General features: G+C 39.3%; 1 protein-coding gene across 1 annotated transcript in view; it reads left to right on the top strand.

Annotated features, from left to right (window-relative positions):
• Positions 1-20372, top strand: part of LOC133640647 (tropomodulin-3-like) — a 42842-nt gene that overhangs the window by 8687 nt on the left and 13783 nt on the right. The window contains exons 2-9 of the mRNA XM_062034192.1: positions 5555-5749; positions 6809-6974; positions 16934-17056; positions 17217-17282; positions 17347-17477; positions 17540-17647; positions 17709-17852; positions 19266-19410. Coding sequence (XP_061890176.1) covers positions 5555-5749; positions 6809-6974; positions 16934-17056; positions 17217-17282; positions 17347-17477; positions 17540-17647; positions 17709-17852; positions 19266-19410 — 1078 coding nt within the window. The remainder of the gene's footprint in view (positions 1-5554; positions 5750-6808; positions 6975-16933; positions 17057-17216; positions 17283-17346; positions 17478-17539; positions 17648-17708; positions 17853-19265; positions 19411-20372) is intronic.

Genomic DNA, 20372 nt, shown 5'->3' with positions numbered 1-20372 from the left:
AATATATCAGTACTGATGTGGTTCTAACACATAGTTGTATTACTCTTAAAGTGTCAAATATATCAGTACTGATGTAGTTCTAACACATAGTTGTATTACTCTTAAAGTGTCAAATATATCAGTACTGATGTAGTTCTAACACATATTTGTATTACTCTTAAAGTGTCAAATATATCAGTACTGATGTAGTTCTAACACATAGTTGTATTACTCTTAAAGTGTCAAATATATCAGTACTGATGTAGTTCTAACACATAGTTGTATTACTCTTAAAGTGTCAAATATATCAGTACTGATGTAGTTCTAACACATAGTTGTATTACTCTTAAAGTGTCAAACATATCAGTACTGATGTAGTTCTAACACATAGTTGTATTACTCTTAAAGTGTCAAACATATCAGTACTGATGTAGTTCTAACACATAGTTGTATTACTCTTAAAGTGTCAAATATATCAGTACTGATGTAGTTCTAACACATAGTTGTATTACTCTTAAAGTGTCAAATATATCAGTACTGATGTAGTTCTAACACATAGTTGTATTACTCTTAAAGTGTCAAATATATCAGTACTGATGTAGTTCTAACACATAGTTGTATTACTCTTAAAGTGTCAAATATATCAGTACTGATGTAGTTCTAACACATAGTTGTATTACTCTTAAAGTGTCAAATATATCAGTACTGATGTAGTTCTAACACATAGTTGTATTACTCTTAAAGTGTCAAATATATCAGTACTGATGTAGTTCTAACACATAGTTGTATTACTCTTAAAGTGTCAAATATATCAGTACTGATGTAGTTCTAACACATAGTTGTATTACTCTTAAAGTGTCAAATATATCAGTACTGATGTAGTTCTAACACATAGTTGTATTACTCTTAAAGTGTCAAATATATCAGTACTGATGTAGTTCTAACACATAGTTGTATTACTCTTAAATTGTCAAATATATCAGTACTGATGTAGTTCTAACACATAGTTGTATTACTCTTAAAGTGTCAAATATATCAGTACTGATGTAGTTCTAACACATAGTTGTATTACTCTTAAAGTGTCAAATATATCAGTACTGATGTAGTTCTAACACATAGTTGTATTACTCTTAAAGTGTCAAATATATCAGTACTGATGTAGTTCTAACACATAGTTGTATTACTCTTAAAGTGTCAAATATATCAGTACTGATGTAGTTCTAACACATATTTGTATTACTCTTAAAGTGTCAAATATATCAGTACTGATGTAGTTCTAACACATAGTTGTATTACTCTTAAAGTGTCAAATATATCAGTACTGATGTAGTTCTAACACATAGTTGTATTACTCTTAAAGTGTCAAATATATCAGTACTGATGTAGTTCTACAACATAGATGTATAACTCTAAAAGTGTCATCAGTACTGATGTAGTTCTACAACATAGATGTATTACTCCCACAGTGTCAAAGATATCAGTACTGATGTAGTTCTACAACATAGATGTATTACTCCCACAGTGTCAAAGATATCAGGACTGATGTAGTTCTACAACATAGATGTATAACTCTAAAAGTGTCATCAGTACTGATGTAGTTCTACAACATAGATGTATTACTCCCACAGTGTCAAAGATATCAGTACTGATGTAGTTCTACAACATAGATGTAAATTCTTACAGTAAGTACTGGTTGAAGACATTTGAGTTGAAGTCAATGGCAACTTTTCCAGCTAATATTACTCTTGTTTCTCTAATTCCGCAGCCATACACCTTAGTCATCTACCTTGGAATGTAACACATGTTAAATGTTAGCGTGCTAACTATAGCATGCGAGCACGCTAACATTAAATTGGTAGCTTTTTTTTGCAAATTGTACACTTTTTTCTCTATTTCCGCAGCCATACAACTTAGTCATATAACTTGGTGTATGAAACATGCTAACTGTTAACATGTTTGCGTTAGCATGCTATCATTAAAGTGCCAGCTTTTTGAGCTAATTTTGCAGACGTTTACCCGAGACTCATATAACTTGGTATGTGACACTTAACTGCTAGCATGCTAGCATTTACATGCTAATGTAGTTGTTTTCTCTAATTAGACAGACTCATATTAGTTGGTATGTGACACTTAACTGCTAGCATTTACATGCTAACTTAGTTGTTTTCTCTAATTAGACAGACTCATATAAGTTGTTATGTGACACTTAACTGCTAGCATGCTAGCATTTATATGCTAACTTAGTTGTTTTCTCTAATTAGACAGACTCATATAAGTTGGTATGTGACACTTAACTGCTAGCATGCTAGCATTTACATGCTAACGTAGTTGTTTTCTCTAATTAGACAGACTCATATTAGTTGGTATGTGACACTTAACTGCTAGCATTTACATGCTAACTTAGTTGTTTTCTCTAATTAGACAGACTCATATACTGTAAGTTGGTATTTGACACATGCTAACAAAAGGGATAAAGAGTAGAAAATGAATGGCTGGATAATGGTTGTTTCAGGAGGGGAGTGTTGGACCTGGCAGGAAGTGAAGCTCTCACCAGTGGAGAAATCATTCAGGCAGCTTGGGAAAACTGACAGAAAAGTTTGCTTCAGTTTTTTCTGTGGTTTACGGCAGTTCTGCATGAGCACGTTAGCATGAACTATGTTCTAGGACCTACAGCTAGCAAGTCTGCGTTCTCCTCTCTAGAAAAGAGTTGGATGTGCTTCTAGTGAGTGGCATGTGGAAGTGATCTGGAGAGTCCTTCACAGCTGGTCCAGATCTGGAGAGTCCTTCACAGCGTGGTCCAGATCTGGAGAGTCCTTCAAAGCGTGGTCCAGATCTGGAGAGTCCTTCACAGCGTGGTCCAGATCTGGAGAGTCCTTCACAGCGTGGTCCAGATCTGGAGAGTCCTTCACAGCGTGGTCCAGATCTGGAGAGTCCTTCAAAGCGTGGTCCAGATCTGGAGAGTCCTTCACAGCGTGGTCCAGATCTGGAGAGTCCTTCACAGCGTGGTCCAGATCTGGAGAGTCCTTCACAGCGTGGTCCAGATCTGGAGAGTCCTTCACAGCGTGGTCCAGATCTGCCAGATCTGGAGAGTCCTTCACAGCGTGGTCCAGATCTGGAGAGTCCTTCAAAGCATGGTCCAGATCTGGAGAGTCCTTCAAAGCGTGGTCCAGATCTGGAGAGTCCTTCACAGCGTGGTCCAGATCTGGAGAGTCCTTCACAGCGTGGTCCAGATCTGGAGAGTCCTTCACAGCGTGGTCCAGATCAGTGGAGCAGATGAAATGACAACATGGACGACTGATTAGTTCCAGCTGGGTGTGTTGCATCATCACTTTGCTTTTACAAGGATGATCATGACATCAACTTTGGCCTGATTTCCATATGGAAAAAAGTGGAGGCATAAAGCTCCATATTGTACTAGGACTAGGACTATACTTACATACCGTACTGTACTTGCAACCTACTGCTTTTCTCACACACATTTTTATTTTATTATTTTTTTTTTTATAATGTCCTGCCCAGCTTCTCGGGCAAATCATATAGTAGATGTAGATGATCATATAGTAGATGTAGATGATCATATAGTAGATGTAGATGATCATATAGTAGATGTAGATGATCATATAGTAGATGTAGATGAAAATATAGTAGATGTAGATGATCATATAGTAGATGTAGATGATCATATAGTAGATGTAGATGATCATATAGTAGATGTAGATGAAAATATAGTTGATGTAGATGATCATATAGTAGATGTAGATGATCATATAGTAGATGTAGATGATCATATAGTTGATGTAGATGATCATATAGTAGATGTAGATGATCATATAGTAGATGTAGATGATCATATAGTAGATGTAGATGATCATATAGTTGATGTAGATGATCATATAGTAGATGTAGATGATCATATAGTAGATGTAGATGATCATATAGTTGATGTAGATGATCATATAGTAGATGTAGATGATCATATAGTAGATGTAGATGATCATATAGTAGATGTAGATGATCATATAGTTGATGTAGATGATCATATAGTAGATGTAGATGATCATATAGTAGATGTAGATGATCATATAGTAGATGTAGATGATCATATAGTAGATGTAGATGATCATATAGTAGATGTAGATGATCATATAGTAGATGTAGATGATCATATCGGCTGTTCAGATTGACTTTACAAAAGAGAAGTGTAGGATACTTCTCTTGTTGCCTTATTTGTATTTTGACTTTATTAAATGTATTTATATTATCATTTGGTGCAGCCGGGCCGGAGCAGGAGGGGATAGAAAGAGAGAAAAAGGAAGACAGAGGGGGGAATTGTGGGGACAAGAGGGGGATTAGACAGAGAGACAAAAACAACAACAGCAAACACAACAACAACAACAACAGAGCAACATCAGCAAATAGGACATGTACAAATATGATGGTAAAAGTAATAGCAAATAAGCAGTTGGCGAAAATAAAAAAATAATACAGAAATGACAATAAGCATTATTACACTAAAAATGGAGCAATATGAATACCAATAGAAATAGTGCTATTGATAATAAACAATACCAATACTTTACCTTTCTCACACACATATTAGCAAACCTCTGAAGGATGGATTCACAACACAAATATCAAGAAATACATTTCTGGCTATGTTGCCCAGCAACGTGTTGCTAGGTAGAATCCAGGGATGAATGCCTCCTCAGATAGCTCTCCTAATGCTATTTGAAGCACATATCAACTATTGTGTGTTCCAGTTCTCTTCAAAAACTGCAGATTCTTCAGAAGAAAGTATCCTCTTTTTTATGGCTCCAATCTTCTGAAGCTTGCTGAGTGCACAGTGTAGAACATAGCACAGGATGACATTCTAGACCACTACTTCTCATAGACAGAACACCAGAAGGAAACCTTTCAAAAGTGTACAAGCTATAGAATAGTCTGTAGATGATCTGGAATGATATTGATAGCTCTATAGAAGAATCACATCATTTTCAAAAAGCGTTTTAAGCAAACGTTACTGCGACGTTATGCTTAGTACATTTAACACAGCTGACCTTCTTGACCTCTGTATGTATGATGATGACCTTCATCACATTTCAACTATAGCATATTGAGACTGATCTGCTGGATTTAGAGATTCCTTCTTTATAAATGTTGGTATGAAACTGTAAATGGCTCTTTGGGGGGTAGATTTTGAAAGTATTGTACTGTACTTTGTATATTATATGATGATGTATGTTTGAAGTGTCCATAAGCTGTGTGCTTCTAGGGATGACCTTTTTGCAGAACAGACTCTGATATTAACGAAAGAAACAATAATCCATCCATCCATTTTCTACTGCTTATTCCCTTCGGGGTCGCAGGGGGCGCTGGAGCCTATCTCAGCAAACAATAATGTCATACAAAATGATGTCTGTGTGTAAATAAATAAACATTGGCATACAGCAGTCATGCCCACAAACAGCTTCATGACAAGATGAAGGATATGAAAGAACTCTAATGTGTGTCCATTGAATAAATAGCCAGATTGTAGTGTCTCTCTAGTTCATCAGGAATGTTTGTTTTCCGCTAGCCTTTCCCCTGGTCTGGAACAACGAGGCCACCACTTTGGAAGATTGACTGCAGTCCTACAGCCAGCATCATGACCTTGTCATTCAAGAAGGACCTGGACAAGTACAAGGACCTGGATGAAGATGAGCTGCTTAACAATCTGTCGGCGGATGAGCTCAAACAGCTGGAGTCGGCCCTGGAGGAGATGGACCCAGAGGTCAGTACAATAAAACATTCATGGATGTAGGGCTGGGGAACCATGCCTTCACTTCTGAGCTCATGGATCATGGAGGATCCAAGTATCAAGTCCTACAGACGCTTGTAAAATAGGAACTTGCGCAGCAGAAGGAGTCAAGAAGCCATGCTAACCGCCAAACTAGCTTAAAGGTGAAGAAGCCAAAGAAGAAAAAAATAGCTTTGTTCACTTCAACAGACGTCTCTTGAACCGTGTTAACAAAGAGTAACCAGCTAAGAAAAGGACGTGGGCAATAATAAAGACATCTGTTGAATCGAACAAATCACTTATTTTCTTATTATTATTGCCAAGTCCTTTTCTTAGCTGGTTACTCTTTGTTAACTCGGTTCTAAAGACGTCTGTTGAAGTGAACAAAGCAATAAGAAGAAGAAAAGAAGTGCTTGGTTCACTTCAACAGACGTCTTTAGAACCGAGTTAACAAAGAGTAACCAGCTAAGAAAAGGACGTGGAAAGTCGATGAATAATAATATCCACTGATATGAGCCAAAGATGTAGATACGTTATGGTAGGACTACAGATGTTGATTATTTTAGTAATCCTACAACCTTTTGACAAGTTTTTGATTAGTCGAGTAATCGGATACAAAAATCACTTTATAGCCTCAATGTGTGATTTAGGGAAAATAGTTGAAATAAACATTTTTCGGTTTGCCATAAACTTCATCCTTTTTTCTAATAAATGCACATGAAGGTTTCCTTTGACTTCCAAGATACCGTACCTGTAGTGGTGGGGGCGTGGTCAGCATGACAAGTCATTTGCTATATTTTTTTCATTCGAAAAGTCTCAAAAAAATGTGTAAATACCAAATGTGTTATTATGAATGAGGATTACCATATATAGTTCTGATTTTGACAAGTTTACAACAAAGAAATGAAAATATTCTGACAAAAAGAAATGTGAGTTTTTGAAGGTTAATTGGAAGGACGTAAGGAAGTCATTTCCTGTGATGAATCATGCAAATTGAAAAGTGTAATTGATGTGATGGGTGATGTGTCCAAAGATGTTTGTTGTCCTTCTCAGAATGCTCTCCTTCCTGCCGGTCTGCGTCAGAAGGACCAGACCACTAAAATGGCCACAGGAGCGTTTGACAAGGATCGACTCCTGAAGTATCTGGAGAAGGAAGCCATGGACTACAAGGACCCAAGGAGCCGAGATGATGTTGTCCACTTCACGGCAGAGAGGAAAGGTATGGATCATCTTATCTTCAACATCAGCCATGTTGCTTAGCCAACTGCTGTCTTGCCAGTCTTACTAAACCCACACTAAAGAAGGTCAATCATGATGAGAAGAAATCTACTTCAACACACTAATCATTTCAATACAAACTACCAAACACAGAGTGCTCTTGGTCAGTGTGCCTGTCATAGTCCTCACAGAGAGAGGACGATCAATTTGTCATAGCAACACTTCAATAGTCACAGCCATGTGCGTCTAGCAATGCAATGTCATAGCCAACTACTTCAAAGACACAAGATGATGGTCAATCACTTGATGCATGAGCACTTACACTCAACTAGTCAATCAATTGTCATAGCAACACTTCAATAGTCACAGATGTGGTCAATCAATTGTCATAGCAACACTTCAATAGTCACAGATGTGGTCAATCAATTGTCATAGCAACACTTCAATAGTCACAGATGTGGTCAATCAATTGTCATAGCAACACTTCAATAGTCACAGATGTGGTCAATCAATTGTCATAGCAACACTTCAATAGTCACAGATGGGGTCAATCAATTGTCATAGCAACACTTCAATAGTCACAGATGTGGTCAATCAATTGTCATAGCAACACTTCAATAGTCACAGATGTGGTCAATCAATTGTCATAGCAACACTTCAATAGTCACAGATGTGGTCAATCAATTGTCATAGCAACACTTCAATAGTCACAGATGAGGTCAATCAATTGTCATAGCAACACTTCAATAGTCACAGATGTGGTCAATCAATTGTCATAGCAACACTTCAATAGTCACAGATGTGGTCAATCAATTGTCATAGCAACACTTCAATAGTCACAGATGTGGTCAATCAATTGTCATAGCAACACTTCAATAGTCACAGATGGGGTCAATCAATTGTCATAGCAACACTTCAATAGTCACAGATGGGGTCAATCAATTGTCATAGCAACACTTCAATAGTCACAGATGTGGTCAATCAATTGTCATAGCAACACTTCAATAGTCACAGATGTGGTCAATCAATTGTCATAGCAACACTTCAATAGTCACAGATGGGGTCAATCAATTGTCATAGCAACACTTCAATGGTCACAGATGTGGTCAATCAATTGTCATAGCAACACTTCAATAGTCACAGATGTGGTCAATCAATTGTCATAGCAACACTTCAATAGTCACAGATGGGGTCAATCAATTGTCATAGCAACACTTCAATAGTCACAGATGGGGTCAATCAATTGTCATAGCAACACTTCAATAGTCACAGATGGGGTCAATCAATTGTCATAGCAACACTTCAATAGTCACAGATTGGGTCAATCAATTGTCATAGCAACACTTCAATAGTCACAGCTGTGGTCAATCAATTGTCATAACAACACCTCAATAGTCACAGCTGTGGTCAATCAATTGTCATAGCAACACTTCAATAGTCACAGATGTGGTCAATCAATTGTCATAGCAACACTTCAATAGTCACAGATGGGGTCAATCAATTGTCATAGCAACACCTCAATAGTCACAGCTGTGGTCAATCAATTGTCATAACAACACTTCAATAGTCACAGATGTGGTAAATCAATTGTCATAACAACACCTCAATAGTCACAGCTGTGGTCAATCAATTGTCATAACAACACTTCAATAGTCACAGATGTGGTAAATCAATTGTCATAACAACACCTCAATAGTCACAGCTGTGGTCAAGCAATTGTCATAGCAACACTTCAATAGTCACAGATGTGGTCAATCAATTGTCATAGCAACACTTCAATAGTCACAGATGTGGTCAATCAATTGTCATAACAACACTTCAATAGTCACAGCTGTGGTCAATCAATTGTCATAGCAACACTTCAATAGTCACAGATGGGGTCAATCAATTGTCATAGCAACACTTCAATAGTCACAGATGTGGTCAATCAATTGTCATAGCAACACTTCAATAGTCACAGATGTGGTCAATCAATTGTCATAGCAACACTTCAATAGTCACAGATGTGGTCAATCAATTGTCATAACAACATCTCAATAGTCACAGCTGTGGTCAATCAATTGTCATAGCAACACTTCAATAGTCACAGATGGGGTCAATCAATTGTCATAGCAACACTTCAATAGTCACAGATGTGGTCAATCAATTGTCATAGCAACACTTCAATAGTCACAGATGTGGTCAATCAATTGTCATAACAACACCTTATAGTCACAGCTGTGGTCAATCAATTGTCATAGCAACACTTCAAAAGTCACAGATGTGGTCAATCAATTGTCATAGCAACACCTCAATAGTCACAGCTGTGGTCAATCAATTGTCATAGCAACACTTCAAAAGTCACAGATGTGGTCAATCAATTGTCATAGCAACACCTCAATAGTCACAGCTGTGGTCAATCAATTGTCATAACAACACTTCAATAGTCACAGATGTGGTCAATCAATTGTCATAACAACACCTCAATAGTCACAGCTGTGGTCAATCAATTGTCATAGCAACACTTCAATAGTCACAGCTGTGGTCAATCAATTGTCATAACAATCAATCAATAGTCACAGCTGTGGTCAATCAATTGTCATAGCAACACTTCAATAGTCACAGCTGTGGTCAATCAATTGTCATAACAATCAATCAATAGTCACAGCTGTGGTCAATCAATTGTCATAGCAACACTTCAAAAGTCACATAGCTCTGAGAATCCTAGCTCGGGGTGGTATAGCTGGGTTGGTCATACTTGCCAGCCCTCCCGAATTTTCCGGTAGACTCCCGAACTTCAGTGCCTCTCCCGAAAATCTCCCGGGACAACCATTCTCCCGAATTTCTCATCTTAAAACTCATTTGTATACTCTAGCCTTTAAATAGACTCTCTTTTTAGACCAGTTGATCTGCCGTTTCTTTTCTTTTGTACTCTGCTCCCAACCCGGGGTGGACCGCTAGCCTGTCCATCGGATGGGGACATCTCTACGCTGCTGACCCGTCTCCGCTCGGGATGGTTCCTGCTGGCCTCACTATGGACTGGACTTTCGCTGATGTGTTGGACTTTCACAATATTATGTCAGACCCACTCCACATCCATTGCTTTTCGGTCTCCCCTAGAGGGTTTCTCATAGTCATTCACATTGACGTCCCACTGGGGTGAGTTTTCCTTGCCCGTATGTGGGCTCTGTACCGAGGATGTCGTTGTGGCTTGTACAGCCCTTTGAGACACTTGTGATTTAGGGCTATATAAATAAACATTGATTGATTGATTGATTGAACAGCAAGAATAGACATTTGAAAGGCAATTTAAAATGTGTAAAGAATAGTGAACAACAGGCTGAATAAGTGTACGTTATATGAGGCATAAATAACCAACTGGTATGTTAACGTAACATATTATGGTAAGAGTCATTCAAATAACTATAACATATAGAACATGCTATACGTTTACCAAACAATCTGTCACTCCTAATCCCATGAAATCTTATACGTCTAGTCTCTTACGTCAATGACATCAATAATATTATTGGATATTTTACGCTAATGTGTTAATCATTTCACACATAAGTCGCTCCTGAGTATAAGTCGCACCCCCGGCCAAACTATGAAAAAACTGCGACTTATAGTCCGAAAAATACGGTATAAGAAATACTTAAATTTCAGTGAATTCTAGCTATGAATATACTCCTCCCCCTTTGACCCCGGATCCGCCCCCCCATCTCCCGAATTTGGAGGTCTCAAGGTTGGCAAGTGTGGGGTTGGTAGAGTGGCCGTGCCAGCAACTTGAGGGTTCCAGGTTCGATCCCCGCTTCCGCCATCCTAGTCTCTGCTGTTGTGTCCACTTGACCACCTGCTCCCAGTGCCAGTCACACTGCTTTCAATGGAACTTACATATTGCCTTTTACTTTGAGTCACTAGAGAAAAGCACTATATAAATATAATTCACTTCACTTCACAATCAATAGTCACGGCTGTGGTCAATCAATTGTCATAACAATCAATCAACAATGAAAGTGCATGAGAATTGTACAAAATAAATCAAAGACTAGTATTACAGGAAAATAAATAAAGCAATAAAAAAATGTGTGGACAACTATTATAATAAAAGTATATATAAATATAATTTATATAATAGAATATATTTTTATTGCTTTATACATTTATTTGCTTTATTGATTGATTGTTATGACAATTGATTGACCACAGCTGTGACTATTGATTGATTGTTATGACAATTGATTGTGACTAGAAGGACACGACCTTGAAGTGCATCTCTTTCTTTTTGTTGCATGAAGTATTTTGGAGAGTTTGTGCTGAAATATATTGAAATGTCAGCCAATGGAAGATTTACACTCCCCTAACTCTTTTTCTCCCACTGCTTGTGCAATATTACATCCAGATTAGTGATCAGGCTGCTTGGCATCAAGAGTCAAGTCAAACTAGGCTTGGTGTCAATCAAACAATGTGGCCTGACTTGAAAGACCACATCTCTCACAGGTGTGTTGATGAGTCCTAGTGCAGCACAGTAACAGTCACACAGGTGTGTTGATGAGTCCTAGTGCAGCACAGTAACAGTCACACAGGTGGGTTGATGATTCATAGTGCAGCACAGTAACAGTCACACAGGTGTGTTGATGATTCATAGTGCAGCACAGTAACAGTCACACAGGTGTGTTGATGATTCCTAGTGCAGCACAGTAACAGTCACACAGGTGTGTTGATGAGTCCTAGTGCAGCACAGTAACAGTCACACAGGTGTGTTGATGATTCATAGTGCAGCACAGTAACAGTCACACAGGTGTGTTGATGAGTCCTAGTGCAGCACAGTAACAGTCACACAGGTGTGTTGATGAGTCCTAGTGCAGCACAGTAACAGTCACACAGGTGTGTTGATGAGTCCTAGTGCAGCATAGTAACAGTCACACAGGTGTGTTGATGATTCCTAGTGCAGCACAGTAACAGTCACACAGGTGTGTTGATGATTCCTAGTGCAGCACAGTAACAGTCACACAGGTGTGTTGATGATTCCTAGTGCAGCACAGTAACAGTCACACAGGTGTGTTGATGAGTCCTAGTGCAGCATAGTAACAGTCACACAGGTGTGTTGATGAGTCCTAGTGCAGCATAGTAACAGTCACACAGGTGTGTTGATGAGTCCTAGTGCAGCACAGTAACAGTCACACAGGTGTGTTGATGAGTCCTAGTGCAGCATAGTAACAGTCACACAGGTGTGTTGATGAGTCCTAGTGCAGCATAGTAACAGTCACACAGGTGTGTTGATGATTCCTAGTGCAGCACAGTAACAGTCACACAGGTGTGTTGATGAGTCCTAGTGCAGCATAGTAACAGTCACACAGGTGTGTTGATGAGTCCTAGTGCAGCATAGTAACAGTCACACAGGTGTGTTGATGAGTCCTAGTGCAGCACAGTAACAGTCACACAGGTGTGTTGATGAGTCCTAGTGCAGCATAGTAACAGTCACACAGGTGTGTTGATGATTCATAGTGCAGCACAGTAACAGTCACACAGGTGTGTTGATGAGTCCTAGTGCAGCACAGTAACAGTCACACAGGTGTGTTGATGAGTCCTAGTGCAGCACAGTAACAGTCACACAGGTGTGTTGATGAGTCCTAGTGCAGCATAGTAACAGTCACACAGGTGTGTTGATGAGTCCTAGTGCAGCACAGTAACAGTCACACAGGTGTGTTGATGATTCCTAGTGCAGCACAGTAACAGTCACACAGGTGTGTTGATGATTCCTAGTGCAGCACAGTAACAGTCACACAGGTGTGTTGATGAGTCCTAGTGCAGCACAGTAACAGTCACACAGGTGTGTTGATGATTCATAGTGCAGCACAGTAACAGTCACACAGGTGTGTTGATGATTCCTAGTGCAGCACAGTAACAGTCACACAGGTGTGTTGATGATTCCTAGTGCAGCATAGTAACAGGGACACAGGTGTGTTGATGAGTCCTAGTGCAGCACAGTAACAGGGACATGCACATGGAGAAGATAGGTGTGCACACTTCTATATTGCCACTAAAGAAGATAGGTGTGCACACTTCTATATTGCCACTAAAGAAGATAGGTGTGCACACTTCTATATTGCCACTAAAGAAGATAGGTGTGCACACTTCTATATTGCCACTAAAGAAGATAGGTGTGCACACTTCTATATTGCCACTAAAGAAGATAGGTGTGCACACTTCTATATTGCCACTAAAGAAGATAGGTGTGCGCACTTCTATATTGCCACTAAAGAAGATAGGTGTGCACACTTCTATATTGCCACTAAAGAAGATAGGTGTGCACACTTCTATATTGCCACTAAAGAAGATAGGTGTGCACACTTCTATATTGCCACTAAAGAAGATAGGTGTGCACACTTGTATATTGCCACTAAAGAAAATAGGTGTGCACACTTCTATATTGCCACTAAAGAAGATAGGTGCGCACACTTCTATATTGCCACTAAAGAAGATAGGTGTGCACACTTCTATATTGCCACTAAAGAAGATAGGTGTGCACACTTCTATATTGCCACTAAAGAAGATAGGTGTGCACACTTCTATATTGCCACTAAAGAAGATAGGTGTGCACACTTCTATATTGCCACTAAAGAAGATAGGTGTGCACACTTCTATATTGCCACTAAAGAAGATAGGTGTGCACACTTCTATATTGCCACTAAAGCACATTGACTTGAGTGAACCAATGAGCTTGGTGTCCCTCATCATCATTCATCCTCTTCCTCAATAATCCTCTTTGTGTTCAAACATTCCCTCCACAGGAAGTGACTTGAGTGTGCTTCTAGAATGTTTGTCCAGGATGGAGCCTGATTACTGTATTTACCCTTTGTTGGCTTCAGGAAGTGCCAGAACCCCCACCAGGGACCGCTTGCAGGACTTGGACTGCCATTGCTGATTTCAAAAGGAGGAATCAGTGTGTTTCATATACATGTATATGTATGTATATATATGTATTCATACATATACATGTATATATATGTATTCATACATATACATGTATATATATGTATTCATACATATACATGTATATGTATGTATTCATACATATACATGTATATGTATGTATTCATACATATACATGTATATGTATGTATTCATACATATACATGTATATGCATGTATATATATGTATACATATTTGTGTACAGAAACAAGTCCATGTGAGAAAAGCAACACATTTAGCTGAACTGCAGCAATTTAGTGGTCAAGCAGAAGCTTGTGGATGGCTACCAAAAGTGTCTTATTGCAGGTCAACTTGCCAAGGAAGCAAATATTAACATTGCTGTATGTATACTTTTGTGTGTGTTTTGTGTGTGGTGAACATATGTGTGTTTTGTGTGTGGTGAACATATGTGTGTTTTGTGTGTGGTGAACATGTGTGTGTTTTGTGTGTGGTGAACATTTGTGTGTTTTGTGTGTGGTGAACATAAATGTGGTTTGTGTGTGGTGAACATGTGTGTGTTTTGTGTGTGGTGAACATATGTGTGTTTTGTGTGTGGTGAACATATGTGTGTTTTGTGTGTGGTGAACATTTGTGTGTGGTGAACATGTGTGTGTTTTGTGTGTGGTGAACATTTGTGTGTTTTGTGTGTGGTGAACATACATGTGGTTTGTGTGTGGTGAACATATGTGTGTTTTGTGTGTGGTGAACATATGTGTGTTTTGTGTGTGGTGAACATACATGTGGTTTGTGTGTGGTGAACATATGTGTGTTTTGTGTGTGGTGAACATATGTGTGTTTTGTGTGTGGTGAACATATGTGTGTTTTGTGTGTGGTGAACATATGTGTGTTTTGTGTGTTGTGAACATATGTGTGTTTTGTGTGTGGTGAACAATGTGTGTTTTGTGTGTGGTGAACATTTGTGTGTTTTGTGTGTGGTGAACATAAATGTGTTTTGTGTGTGGTGAACATGTGTGTGTTTTGTGTGTGGTGAACATTTGTGTGTTTTGTGTGTGGTGAACATATGTGTGTTTTGTGTGTGGTGAACATGTGTGTGTTTTGTGTGTGGTGAACATTTGTGTGTTTTGTGTGTGGTGAACATGTGTGTGTTTTGTGTGTGGTGAACATAAATGTGTTTTGTGAGTGGTGAACATATGTGTATTTTGTGTGTGGTGAACATGTGTGTGTTTTGTGTGTGGTGAACATATGTGTGTTTTGTGTGTGGTGAACATGTGTGTGTTTTGTGTGTGGTGAACATTTGTGTGTTTTGTGTGTGGTGAACATAAATGTGGTTTGTGTGTGGTGAACATGTGTGTGTTTTGTGTGTGGTGAACATATGTGTGTTTTGTGTGTGGTGAACATAGGTGTGTTTTGTGTGTGGTGAACATATGTGTGTTTTGTGTGTTGTGAACATATGTGTGTTTTGTGTGTGGTGAACAATGTGTGTTTTGTGTGTGGTGAACATTTGTGTGTTTTGTGTGTGGTGAACATAAATGTGTTTTGTGTGTGGTGAACATGTGTGTGTTTTGTGTGTGGTGAACATTTGTGTGTTTTGTGTGTGGTGAACATATGTGTGTTTTGTGTGTGGTGAACATGTGTGTGTTTTGTGTGTGGTGAACATTTGTGTGTTTTGTGTGTGGTGAACATGTGTGTGTTTTGTGTGTGGTGAACATAAATGTGTTTTGTGTGTGGTGAACATGTGTGTGTTTTGTGTGTGGTGAACATGTGTGTGTTTTGTGTGTGGTGAACATGTGTGTGTTTTGTGTGTGGTGAACATGTGTGTGTTTTGTGTGTGAACATGTGTGTGTTTTGTGTGTGGTGAACATGTGTGTGTTTTGTGTGTGGTGAACATGTGTGTGTTTTGTGTGTGGTGAACATATGTGTGTTTTGTGTGTGGTGAACAAATGTGTGTTTTGTGTGTGATGAACATATGTGTGTTTTGTGTGTGGTGAACATATGTGTGTTTTGTGTGTGGTGAACATATGTGTGTTTTGTGTGTGGTGAACAAATGTGTTTTGTGTGTGGTGAACAAATGTGTGTTTTGTGTGTGGTGAACATGTGTGTGTTTTGTGTGTGTCTACAGAAAGACAAATAAGTCGTATGCAAGTGAATGAATTGAGTCTTCAAGATGGTGAGAAGCAATAAAAACAAAAATCATTTGACTCATTTTTGTGGCCACATTCCAATGAAATGGAACCAGCACTTTAAGGTCACATGTCTCAAGGTCACTTTTAAAACTGCTTTGTAGTACTGGAACATTATCAAGAACCTGATGGACCAGTTATTGTAGTTTGTCATGTGTTTCTCTCCTAGGTAAAGTCTTTATTCTTATTATAGTGTGTCATGTGTTTCTCTCCTAGGTAAAGTCTTTATTCTTATTATAGTGTGTCATGTGTTTCTCTCCTAGGTAAAGTCTTTATTCTTATTATAGTGTGTCATGTGTTTCTCTCCTAGGTAGTCTTTATTCTTATTATAGTGTGTCATGTGTTTCTCTCCTAGGTAGTCTTTATTCTTATTATAGTGTGTCATGTGTTTCTCTCCTAGGTAAAGTCTTTATTCTTATTATAGTGTGTCATGTGTTTCTCTCCTAGGTAGTCTTTATTCTTATTATAGTGTGTCATGTGTTTCTCTCCTAGGTAAAGTCTTTATTTTTATTATAGTGTGTCATGTGTTTCTCTCCTAGGTAAAGTCTTTATTCTTATTATAGTGTGTCATGTGTTTCTGTCCTAGGTAAAGTCTTTATTCTTATTATAGTGTGTCATGTGTTTCTCTCCTAGGTAAAGTCTTTATTCTTATTATAGTGTGTCATGTGTTTCTCTCCTAGGTAGTCTTTATTCTTATTATAGTGTGTCATGTGTTTCTCTCCTAGGTAAAGTCTTTATTCTTATTATAGTGTGTCATGTGTTTCTCTCCTAGGTAGTCTTTATTCTTATTATAGTGTGTCATGTGTTTCTCTCCTAGGTAAAGTCTTTATTCTTACTATAGTGTGTCATGTGTTTCTCTCCTAGGTAAAGTCTTTATTCCCAAGCAGAAGCCGGTAGAAAGCCGGCAGGAGGACGTCACCACCATTGACCCAGAGTTAGAGGAGGCCCTGTCCAGCGCCACAGATACAGAACTGTGTGACCTTGCAGGTAATGAAGACTTGCTTGGTTGTGACCTTGAGAGGCTGACAAGTTTGTGTGTGTGTGTGTGTGTGTGTGTGTGTGTGTGTGTGTGTGTGTGTGTGTGTGTGTGTGTGTGTGTGTGTGTGTGTGTGTGTGTGTGTGTGTGTGTGTGTGTGTGTGTTTGCAGCCATCCTGGGGGTCCACACGCTGGTCACCAGCACTCAGACCTACGATGGCACAGGAGGTTACAACAGTGAGTAGAAGAATGAAGAACTCCTGCTCCTTTCTGGCTTCATGCTAACCTTGTTGTTCTGAAGATGTGGTGAAAGGGGAGAAGATGAACCCCGTCTTTGACGAGCCCCCCAACCCCACAAACGTAGAAGAAACCCTGAGCAGGATTAAAGGCAATGACCCCTCCCTAGTGGAGGTCAACTTGAACAACATAAAGGTAGGTGTGTGTCATCATCATGCTGCTGTCTGCTGGACCTAACTCTGGTGCTGCTGCTCCAGAACATTCCTATCCCCACACTCAAAGACCTAGCCAAAGCCATGGAGAAGAACACGCATGTGAGCAAGTTCAGCATGGCGGCCACACGGAGTAACGACCCCGTCGCAGTGGTGAGCAGCCATGGTCCTCCAACACCTGAGGAACTTCACCTTCCCAGTCTTGTCTCTGCAGGCCTTGGCTGACATGCTGAGGGAGAACAAGACGCTGCGCAGTTTGAACTTGGAGTCCAACTTCATCACCGGTGCTGGCATTCAGACGCTGATCCACGCGCTGCGAGACAACGACACGCTGACGGAGATCAAGATAGACAACCAGGTCAGTTTGAGAAGATACTGTAGCATCAACATAGACAACCAGGTCAAATAGAGAAGATACTGTAGGATCAACATAGACAACCAGGTCAAATAGAGAAGATACTGTAGGATCAACATAGACAACCAGGTCAAATAGAGAAGATACTGTAGGATCAACATAGACAACCAGGTCAGTTTGAGAAGATACTGTAGGATCAACATAGACAACCAGGTCAAATAGAGAAGATACTGTAGGATCAACATAGACAACCAGGTCAAATAGAGAAGATACTGTAGGATCAACATAGACAACCAGGTCAAATAGAGAAGATACTGTAGCATCAACATAGACAACCAGGTCAAATAGAGAAGATACTGTAGGATCAACATAGACAACCAGGTCAAATAGAGAAGATACTGTAGCATCAACATAGACAACCAGGTCAAATAGAGAAGATACTGTAGGATCAACATAGACAACCAGGTCAAATAGAGAAGATACTGTAGGATCAACATAGACAACCAGGTCAAATAGAGAAGATACTGTAGGATCAACATAGACAACCAGGTCAAATAGAGAAGATACTGTAGGATCAACATAGACAACCAGGTCAGTTTGAGAAGATACTGTAGCATCAACATAGACAACCAGGTCAGTTTGAGAAGATACTGTAGCATCAACATAGACAACCAGGTCAAATAGAGAAGATACTGTAGGATCAACATAGACAACCAGGTCAGTTTGAGAAGATACTGTAGGATCAACATAAACAACCAGGTCAAATAGAGAAGATACTGTAGGATCAACATAGACAACCAGGTCAAATAGAGAAGATACTGTAGGATCAACATAGACAACCAGGTCAAATAGAGAAGATACTGTAGGATCAACATAGACAACCAGGTCAAATAGAGAAGATACTGTAGGATCAACATAGACAACCAGGTCAGTTTGAGAAGATACTGTAGGATCAACATAGACAACCAGGTCAAATAGAGAAGATACTGTAGGATCAACATAAACAACCAGGTCAAATAGAGAAGATACTGTAGGATCAACATAGACAACCAGGTCAAATAGAGAAGATACTGTAGGATCAACATAAACAACCAGGTCAGTTAGAAGTTATAACAATAGTAACAGACGGATGTATTGCAATTCTACTTCCTGTTTGCAACCTCAATTCATAGTCATGGAACTGAATGTGAACTTGGGAGACTTTCCCAATTGAGTTTAGCGCCAGCCTGATGTGGAGACCTCTTGATGCCAAGCTTGGACACATGATGATGAAAAAGTGTGTTAAGTCCTGGACTGAATGACATGTCTGTGGTCCAGAAGCAGCAGCTGGGCACCAATGTGGAGATGGAGATAGCTAAAGTGTGTTCTGGTACATATGTGACAAGTCCTGGACTGAATGACATGTCTGTGGTCCAGAGGCAGCAGCTGGGCACCAATGTGGAGATGGAGATAGCTAAAATGTTGGAGGAGAACAACAGCATCGTGAAGTTTGGCTACCACTTCACCAAGCAGGGACCACGCTCCAGAGCTGCTGCTGCCATCACCAAGAACAATGACCTGAGTGAGTCACACACACACACACACACACACACACACACACACACACACACACACACACACACACACACACACACACACACACACACACACACACACACACACACACACACACACACACACACACACACACACACACAATCAGCTCATTGCATGGAGTCAGGGGAGTTCCAGCTCTGCTTCTTGTCTCACATTTCCAACAAGAGAGTCAGAGAAGAAAAGAGCATTCTGGATCTCCTCCTCTACTTTTCTTTTTCTACTTGATGACGGGATATTAAAGGACCTACTTTCCTTACCTGATGTAGTGTATTTGGGATCTGCACAAGTCCCAAAACTACACGTTAATCACACTATGGAGGTATTTAGACTTCAAAACTACACATAAAGTACAATATGGAGGTATTTAGACTTCAAAACTACACATAAAGTACAATATGGAGGTATTTAGACTTCAAAACTACACAAAGTACAATATGGAGGTATTTAGACTTCAAAACTACACAAAGTACAATATGGAGGTATTTAGACTTCAAAACTACACAAAGTATGATATGGAGGTATTTACACTTCAAAACTACACTTAAAGTACAATATGGAGGTATGTAGATACGTGGACACGCACACAGCTGTTTTGCTTGTTGCCAATTAGTAGTGCTGTCAAAAGCGCCCACGTAGCGCCAACTAATGCAAGGGAAATGACTGAATTTTGCAACAAATTGCTTCAGTTTGTGTTTTGTTTGAACAATTTGTGTTTATTTGCTACATGTGTACTTTTAGTTTTGTTTGAACAATGTGTGTTTATCTGCTACATGTGTACTTTTAGTTTTGTTTGAACAATGTGTGTTTATCTGCTACGTGTGTACTTTTAGTTTTGTTTGAACAATGTGTGTTTATCTGCTACATGTGTACTTTTAGTTTTGTTTGAACAATGTGTGTTTATCTGCTACATGTGTACTTTTAGTTTTG

This window comes from Entelurus aequoreus, linkage group LG02 (assembly GCF_033978785.1).
Source record: "Entelurus aequoreus isolate RoL-2023_Sb linkage group LG02, RoL_Eaeq_v1.1, whole genome shotgun sequence".
In the NCBI taxonomy this organism is placed as follows: Eukaryota; Metazoa; Chordata; class Actinopteri; order Syngnathiformes; family Syngnathidae; genus Entelurus; species Entelurus aequoreus.
Note: the sequence above shows the minus strand (reverse complement) of the source record. Positions and strands in the feature narration are given on the sequence as shown.